At 36.0% G+C, this 9,261-nt stretch overlaps 1 protein-coding gene across 4 annotated transcripts; it reads right to left on the reverse strand.

The window, feature by feature from the left end:
- Positions 1 to 1,127: 1,127 nt before the first annotated feature.
- Positions 1,128 to 8,989, reverse strand: LOC118227961 (COP9 signalosome complex subunit 2). Of its 4 annotated transcripts, none has more exons than XM_035419073.1 (13): positions 8,859 to 8,989; positions 7,404 to 7,517; positions 7,196 to 7,273; positions 6,119 to 6,244; positions 5,586 to 5,675; positions 5,315 to 5,392; positions 4,779 to 4,953; positions 4,038 to 4,216; positions 3,834 to 3,886; positions 3,273 to 3,370; positions 3,034 to 3,116; positions 2,869 to 2,927; positions 1,128 to 2,275 (listed from the first exon to the last, which is right to left on the reverse strand). In XM_035419073.1, exons 1-13 carry the CDS (start codon positions 8,910 to 8,912, stop codon positions 2,131 to 2,133), a joined length of 1,332 nt encoding a protein of 443 aa, XP_035274964.1. In that variant the 5' UTR covers positions 8,913 to 8,989; the 3' UTR covers positions 1,128 to 2,130. The 4 variants fall into 4 exon arrangements, with proteins under 4 accessions (XP_035274964.1, XP_035274962.1, XP_035274963.1 ...); XM_035419071.1 differs by having other exon boundaries at positions 6,119 to 6,259; XM_035419072.1 differs by having other exon boundaries at positions 7,404 to 7,520; positions 8,859 to 8,986.
- Between the last annotated feature and the right edge of the window lie 272 nt (positions 8,990 to 9,261).

Genomic DNA, 9,261 nt, shown 5'->3' on the forward strand with positions numbered 1-9,261 from the left:
CTATGTGGGAAGCAACCCGTCGCACAATTCAACGTCATACACAGGGCTGTATTACCAGCTACCATTCATGCACGCAAGCAGTTTGTTGATACCCGTTACTGCAATAAATTCTATATTTTTTATTCTCGCTAGTAAATTCCTTAAGTTATTTGAGTATTTTAAATTTCTCTGCTTGCTAATGGTAGCTTTGACTAGCTTTAAAAGCTCCACAGAGCCTACTAGCTGTGATGATGTCATGAAGGCCCTGACATAATGACCAAGAAATGTTTTCATCTCATTGCACCTCCTCCCACAGTTTGAGGCAAATGAAATAAACACTCCTTTGCTATACAGCATTGTTGCATTATCAGTAAAGATTTGTAATATCTAGTTATTCGGCAATTGTTCCGCTCTTAATCCTTTTACCAACCGTATATCTCCCAGACTCACTCCCCCTCCAATATGCTATTTCTACCACATTCTCCATCCCTTTGTGGTTGTGCTACCTACAGTAGCTGGCTGACTAGCTAGGCTAGTTGTATTACCCCACATCATGGCGATTTAGTTTTGTGTAGTAATCAAGCCTCCATTTGCATTGCAAAAATGCTGAATTTACTATGTGCCCTCTGTGGATGCACAAATATAGAGGATCAGGTCAAGGATAACATTGTGGGGTCATTTTTCAGTTTCCTAAGAATGATGCAATGCATAAGAAACGGGTGGCATTTTTGAAAAGCTATGGCTACACTGTCATTCCCAGACCACATTTAATACACATTTTATGTCTGACTTTAAATGTGTGTTATTATACTAATTGACATTACTCTGATATTTGATGGTGTGTAGTGGATACATACCTCTGTGATAATTCATGGTCATTTTCACCATTTTCACTTCCTTTACACTCACTTTAAATAAACATGCTTCATTCTATAAGAGTGCTTCAGGTAGTCTCTCTGAATAGCCAGGTATATTTTTTGTCTATATGCACAGTTCCATACACCTTCTCTCTTTTATAAGCTTTGACTGTTGTTTACAGGCTAGCCTTACATCTGGGGTCTCAAATTCCAGTACTGGTGAGCCACAATGTTTGCCAGTTTTTGTGGGTTTCTATGAATCAGCACCCTGTTAAGGCTTTAGAAACAATGTGTCAGCAGTCAATTTATTAAAAGAGGCACTTGAAAAGCAGCCCTGCAGTCCTCCAAGACTAGTTTGAGAACACTGATTTGAATGCAAACTCAGAGTAACAAAGCTGATAATGGCCACATTTTAAATGGAATTCACTTGATATGTTCTGCAAACTGACAATCCACTAATTCTTCAAATCTTTGAATAGGTAAATTTTATTTTGATGTTCTGCCCTCAAGATAAGGAATTCAAATTTGAAAGTTTTTTTTCTTCCCACATCACAAGCAAACTATGTGCTAGGTTAAACAAATTTTATGATGACCAGCCTACCTCTGTGATGTCAAACAATTCCAGACAAACATCATGAAAACAAAAACGTTAAATACTGTACACAGTTTTTTTAAAGTGAAAGACAGCTAATCTTGCTTTCATTTTAATTACAAAACAAAGCAAAGGATCTTAAATTCAGATTATACAATGCTAGAGGAGCATTGCTTTCTTGCTTGAAATATAAATTGGAAACAGGGCCCCAATGTTTAACGAAAATTCCAAGTACAGAAAAGCACTGACTGGAAACTTGAAATTTTGCAGAATACAGCAAAACATGTTGATTTTTATGGAAAACAGAATACTGGTAAATATAAAAAATGTTCAAGTTATTGAAGATAATGTATTTTAGACAGGAAATTTACAGACTGAATTTGTTTGTTTTTGTTCATTTTTAATATTTACCAAAATACTGTGTTTCAAATCTTACTTCGATCAATCCATGGCCCGATTATAAAACATTGTTTTGGAAAGGGCTCAAAAGCAGAACCACTTAAATCCCATGCCTTTTTGGTTTTATGAACATTAAAGCTGTTTTATGGAAGGGCTGCAGCAGAACAAAATTAGATTAAAGAAAGCAGTTCTGACAAACTCAGATTACCAGGCCTCTTCAAGTATTTTTGCTATTCCCTTCTCTTTACACTTTACCATCGCTGCATTGTGGCCTGAAGAACTAGCTGTTACATAATGTGTCAATCAAGCCAGTTTGCTAACAATCGCCTGATTGAGAGAATTGAGCTGATGGGTCCATTTATCTAAAGCAGTGTATCTGGCTCCTCCTCTCTTCTGATGATCCAGCTCCAGCAGTTGGTTAACTTGGTCAATTCTGCCATGAATGGTGCTTCAAAAAAAAAGCAAAAGGAATCAGAATGAACTCCTCTTCATTTTTTCCATCCCATCAGGTTGTGATTTCACAAGGTATAATATAATAAGGACCTTACAAGATGCTTGAATAAATGAAAGCCTTTCATTTAATCCCATAGTCAACATATAATTAATCCTGTCTTTAAATGATGGGTAAAGTACTAAAGTTGTTACAAAAAAGTATGAACAGAAACCTAAATCAAGCCTGATGTATCAGAGTTAATCTGCCCCAAATATGCCTGTCATCACCATGTTGTAATAGGAAATATCACTACCATGTCAGTCCACCCACAAAATAATATTATACTTTGAGTAATAAAGATTGTTACTCGGTAAGACCAAATCAATACTGATGTAAAAAAAAAATTCATTAATTGATCAAACTGACAAGTATTATTACAAAAGAGACAGGTAACAACCTGAAATAATGTAATAATTGTTCCATATTCACAGCAGCAGAACAAAAAATATGAAAAACTAAACCCTCTTTGAAAGAAACAAGTATTTATTCTCCATAAAAATAACTTCAAACTGAGATTATTATAAGACTACCTTGAGGAAGTGACTTACTTGTCCAATATGCACTGTACAAGCAGACTTTCCACATCTGATACATCAATGTTCAACTCCTGAGGGAGGGGAAAACAAGGGAGGGGAAGAGGTTGTGGTTAGATCTTAAAATAAGAAATGTCACTATAACAGAATAACAGTCCCACAGATAAAGAACAATCTTACCTTTGAAATGAATGGTATGTGTATTCTCGTGTAAGGCTTGATTAATTTGATAAGCACTTGTGTTCTGATGTTCCGTAACAGTTCTGTTAGGAAAAACATTTTGATAATACTTACAAATTCCCATAATTTACATCAAAATTACATATCAAATTCATATGCATTCAAAAATAGTACATCTGAGAACTCCAAAGTAGAGAGATTTCCCTCCTCCCATTTAAGAACACGAGATAAGAACCTACCCTCAATATGCTCCCTGATAAAAGGATCATCCATTATGTTACTGTGGTTTGTTTTCAGAATTTTTTCAAACTCAGTGATGTCATTATTCTGGTAGGCACTGTGGGGGAAAGGGGAAAAAAATGTTTTCAAGACAATATACACATTGTGCTAACTGGATTCAAAAGTACTACTTTTTTTAAAAGAAAAAATTAAATGTTGCCATTTTGAAAACCAAACATTCTTTCAAAAAAAAATCTATAATATTTAAATTCATTGCTCAAATTCAAATTCACTTGAATTGCAACGAAGGAATAAAGGATGTAATTTTAGACTGCAGAGGAAAGCTATGAGGAAAAACAGCAAACAGGAAATAATTAGGGGACACAGAGCAGATGGAAAACAGTCTTATCCACATTTTTTCTTTTTTTAAACAACAAAGTACCTTAAAATCAAACCTAGAACACAAATTATTGAAGACAGATTTTGACAGTATGAGTATGTATAATATGAATGAGCAGGATTAAATGTGTGTGTGTGTGTGTGTGTGTGTGTGTTTGTGCGTGCGTGTGTTGTGTGCTTACCTTACTAAGTTTGTCATTGCAAGTATCTCTGGGTCATTTTTATAAGGTTTAGCCTAAAAAGAATGAACAAAAATAGCATAATTACACTAAAACCCCGAACTCAGAAAGTAGAAATCTCACTTTTCAGTTATATCTTTTCATTTATATTTCAAGCAGCTCTGTACTACACTGTAAATAAATACTGTTTGCAGGAACAATCCCCACCTCCTGTGAGTCAAACGGATTTATTCCTGACTTCATCAGCATGTTGGCCAGTACCAAGTACTTCAAACATGTGGTTCGTCTGGGGCTCCCCGATTCGTCATAATTTTTAAAAGCCTCAAAGAAGTCTGTGTGTGCCTTCTCAAACTCTCCTTCTCTTAAGTGCATTTTACCTCCACATTCTGCAAAGAGTCAAAGACACAACACCTGGGATTAGATTGTGAAGTGAAGAGGATACTAATGCTGAAAGGACCACCTTCAACATTTTTCCTTTCCAGCCACAATGAAAAACAAAACAAAACAAAAAAACAATGTTAATGTGGACAACAGATTAACAATTCCAACAGTGGATTTGCGCTTGCATTTTTAGGTTAGGCTACACAGTGCCTGTAATTTAGCAAATATCATTTCTATATGGTTCAAAGAGACATAAGAGATTGCCATTGCAGATCTTCCCTTTTCAAGTTCGCATTTTTGTATTGGTACATTCTGCCTTGACTGTTTGCATCTGACACTCATTCATATTCTGCAGAGCTCAGCACTGCCACCAGCTGGTATGAGGAGGAACTGCTTTTACTAACAAAAGGAACAGGACAATTGAATAGATGAATTTACAACTATATATTTTGCACATATTTGTACAGATTTAAACTGTGCCACCACCACAAATTATGAATTCAACAACAGGGAACTTTCAGCAGTAAAGAAAAAAAATATATCCAAATTTTATTTCGGTGCGTGTACCTCTGATTACACCCATGATAAGTGGGTGAGGGATTGCTGACTTGATGTGCAAGGACTGCTCATAGAGGGCTTTAAGCTTTTTGTTGTTCTTCTGTGCTGTATACATCTGAATTTCCAAAGCATAGATCTCCAACAGCTGTGTTCCTTTCTTTAGGTCATCTTCCCCATCATCAGTCTAAACAGAATGAAAGTATTTTACAAATATGAAAGAACAGTGTAAAAAGCAAGAGGAAACAAGTCTTTTCATGTTATATCCAACTAGTTTCAAAGTGGAACACTGATCTGTTAGCGTAAGTTCAGCAGATCAAGACGCCAGAGGTGAATGATTAACACACATTGTAGTATGTGGCAGAAATGTGCCTGATAGATTTATTTAACTAAATGCACTATGATCAGATTGTTTAAAATACAGAATTTATTTTTGGTCTTGCTAAATTTACATCACTTTGGCTAAACCTTTATTTAGACAAAATGTATATCCAACATAAAGTCTGGACATTTCTGTTTGATCGTTACATACCAAACGTCGTGCTTACCTGGCAAGACTGGTGCAGCTGTCTGAGTATTTTCTGAAGCTTTCCATATTCTTCCCGCTCTAAATACAGCTTTCCAAGCTAAATAAAAACAATATAAAGATAAGGAGACCTATACACATTACAATGGAGAATTTATTCAAGGTAGGTTTACCACTAAATTACTGCTAACAAATATATTAAATATAAGTTGAGTACTTTTTTTTCCATAACATTTGCAATTGTCTCATTAATATCCATGTCAGCGTAGTTATCCATAAATTATGTCCCATACCTTAGTGTTTGTTTTGAACCACAGTCTGTCATTTTTTGCATCTTTCAACGCCTCCAACGTGGTCTCATAGAATTCTTGCAAAAGATCCATCTATGAATAAATCAAACAGAAACAACAGCTTTGCTCTTGTGGCTCATTTTCATGTGAAATGCAGGACTAATCAGTTGTTTTCAAACCAATTCCTTCTCAAAAAGCAGACAAAAACATTAAGAATATGCTAACTGAGAAGATAAAAAGGACAGTGAGGTTTTAGTTTAAAAGAAAGGTGACTGTACCAGAAATACCATCCAGTAACAGAAAATACATGATTACGTATTACATCACATTTTTGACATAAAAAAACAAGTACAACTAGATCACAGATGGAACAATCACAAAGACAAAGAAAAAAGGACAGATAACTTGTACTTAAGCTAATTACGGCAAGCAGTATTTTACACATTTTACAAAAAACTTTCATTTTTCAGATTTTCTCAGTTGTTCATTTTTACAACACACTTTGTATCACACAACTCAAAGCAATGAAGCTGTACCTGTTTAGAGGTGGAGATGTAATCAAGGATGGAGTTAATAGATTTCTCTGAATAGTTCCTTGTGACAGCACTCCGAATATATGTGAGCAGTTGCTTGTATCTGTTCATCATTTCAGGGAAGTTGGTCTGTGTGGCAAAATGCTGAAATTAAGGTTGCATCAATGGCAGAGCTGGGATAATGGTCAATACCAGTTAGTGTGACTCACATCAAGGACATCTGCAATAATATATAAGATATGCAGTGTTTGCCCCCAAGTTCTTTTTGGGAGTGGAGGCTCATAAGACAGGTGGTCAGGAGGTCTTAACTTTCTTCAAATTACATGGGGTGGGACTTTTTGAATGCTCATAATGGGTGACAACTTAAATGTCATCAATGTCAAGAAAATTTAAAATAAAATAACTGAGACCGCCCAGGATAAAACATGCATACTACGTAGAGTTTATTGCCAGGGTCAGGTGCATATTGAGTAGTGGTGCTGACAAATCCTGGCGAGGCAGTGTGCTGCTATTGTTTAATGATATGGGAAACACTGAAAATGTATTAAAAGATGCTGGCTAGTCATACTAAACTGCAAACTGCTCTCAACATGCCAGCAACAAGAATCTGAAAGGAATATTGTAGAAAGAATGCATTTTATATTTTTACTGTGCAAAACGTTACTGCAGAGGTGATAGTGTATTGTAGTGACTGGTGTCACCACTGAACTGAAAGGGCATATAATGTGCCAGTTGCAGGTCCATGGGTGGGGGGACGGGATGCATAATGTTCCCACAGCAACAGCGTTGCAAGAAGATTTGATCATGAAATAAATTTATATAAGATATACTGTAACATATGTCTATTTGCAACAATCGCTATACCGTCATTAGAGCAGCCATAGTAGATTTGAGTACTCATCTGGATTACCCAGTTTCAGGCTATTACAACTATTTTATCAAGCACTATTTCTACTAAGTATTAATAAATAAAATTACAAAATATATGCATCCTGACCTGAGGAATTACATAAACATTATTTACAAAATACCGGAGGTCTCAAAAGATTTTCAGGAACAAATTTTAATTTAATGACTCACCAATTTGAAGTTTATTTTTATCATCTGTTTCAATGCTTTGAATCCCCATTCTCCTTTTTCGCCTTCAAGCTCCAGCACCTGTCAATAACAAAAAAAGCAATATACTGAGCAGTATTCCACTGTATAGTTCTCAACACTGGTAATTACAAAATTACTAATATGTCTACTTAAACTAAGTTGTCTTGAAGAACAAGTAGTGATACAGAACCTTCTGGAAGCTGCTAAGGGCTGCTTTGGGGTCATCTTCCTTCAATGCCTTGGAATTGTAGTACTGGTTCTCCAAATCAACATTTGGTTCAGAGTTGCTATCTTCTGAGTATTCCTCCAGTGAAAGTTAAAGAAAATCAGACAGTAATAAATATTAGCTCTTCATAATAACTTTCAGAAAAATAAATAATTTTTAAAAATCACACATTATGGGAAGAAACCACACATCCTCAGCCACTGTTAGTAAATAACCAAGCGCCTTTACAATATAACAAAGTAATCAACAAAATAGGGTGAAAATACGGTCCATAAGGTGAAAAAATATTGACAAACATCTTCCTAGCTTCCACTTTCATTCTTTTTTCTTTTTTCTTTTTTGAATAGTCAACTAGCCCGATAACCTCTTTATTAAAAAACATTAATAGCGCTGAGAAACAGAATTTAATTCCATATGCTTTTCTGAAGAATGTTCAGTAATACCCTGACAGTTAAGTCAGTTAAAAAAATTGAAATCAGCTAGTTCAAAACCAGAAGGGCAAATCAAAACATATCCTACTACATTTTGCTTGTGAACATCTCCTAATGTTACCGTCACTTGTAGCAAGTCAAAGCCTGGTATTACAGTGCGTTACTATCCGGACCATAGGCTGGACTCATTGTGTACATTTGTATTTTCAATTTTCAGACAACATGACGAAATTTAAGTCATCATACCTAACCATGATTAATATCGAGTAGTTTCCTTAATAGATAATTTACCAGCTGTCATTCAACACCAAATTCTCGTATTTGCAAACGAGCTATTTTGTGGACCTAGTTATCCCGCTAGCAAGATAACGTCGGCCATCTGCGGTTACAGTTCGCTCGTCTCGCTTGGTTGGTTGACTGGTGAGGCAGGATGAGCCCGAAGTAAAATTACAGAATGGGTATTTTAACATCAACTAACTAATAATTTTTGAATTAATACGTTGAACACAAAATGCTACCATACGTCTCAAAGTTTAAAGTTGGCTAGTTAAATTATAATAGTACTAGCCTGCAAGTGCAACACCAGCTGGGTTGGCCTGCATTAGCGACATAGCTATATAAACATGCACAACAAAAATACCCAACTTGGCAGTTTTAGCTAAGAACTTGCTATCTAATCAGACCATTAATTGTCATAACATTTCATACTAGACTATGTAATCAGTAAGCCGCTGATCGTGACTGACTTTGCAAGAGAAAATGGTCTAATTAATGCAACATCCCTAAACTGACATAGCCTATCGAAACATACTAGCGTGCCAGCTAAACATCATATTCCGATGCTACTAGCTAGTTAGCTGGCCAGTTAGCATTCACTTTCAGTAAATTTCATTAAGGAGTGTATCCCATCTTCGTGAAACGAGTTTTCAACTGCATGTGATATCCAACGTAAAAACTAAAAAGTCGAGTAAACACTTCCAAGGCTTACCAGATCATAATCTTCTTCATCGTCGCACATGAAGTCATCCTCCATGTCAGACATCTTGACTGCTCGAACTAGCACACCGATGCTTCCCAGAATCCTCTGCAAGGCAGCGACTTGATTTAGCTTGCTTAGGTATCCTATTTGTTTTTAATAATGGGACATTGAAAGTAATGAGCACTGCGGAAAGGGCTTCTAACTAATAGCTTAAGTAGCTTATGGTTCATGTGTAACCGAACATCTGTAAATACTGTGAGCGACAACTGCAGGCCACTGTTGTATTTTGTAAGAGTTCGCAAAGTAGCGTGTTTTCATTTTTCCCTGGCAAGAGAACTGGTTTCCTTGATTAGGCAGAGCTAGCATTAGCTAAACAAGCAAAAGAGCCCCTGGAGCGCATCAATTTCCCTAT

This window comes from Anguilla anguilla, chromosome 5, assembly GCF_013347855.1.
Source record: "Anguilla anguilla isolate fAngAng1 chromosome 5, fAngAng1.pri, whole genome shotgun sequence".
Taxonomy (NCBI): domain Eukaryota; kingdom Metazoa; phylum Chordata; class Actinopteri; order Anguilliformes; family Anguillidae; genus Anguilla; species Anguilla anguilla.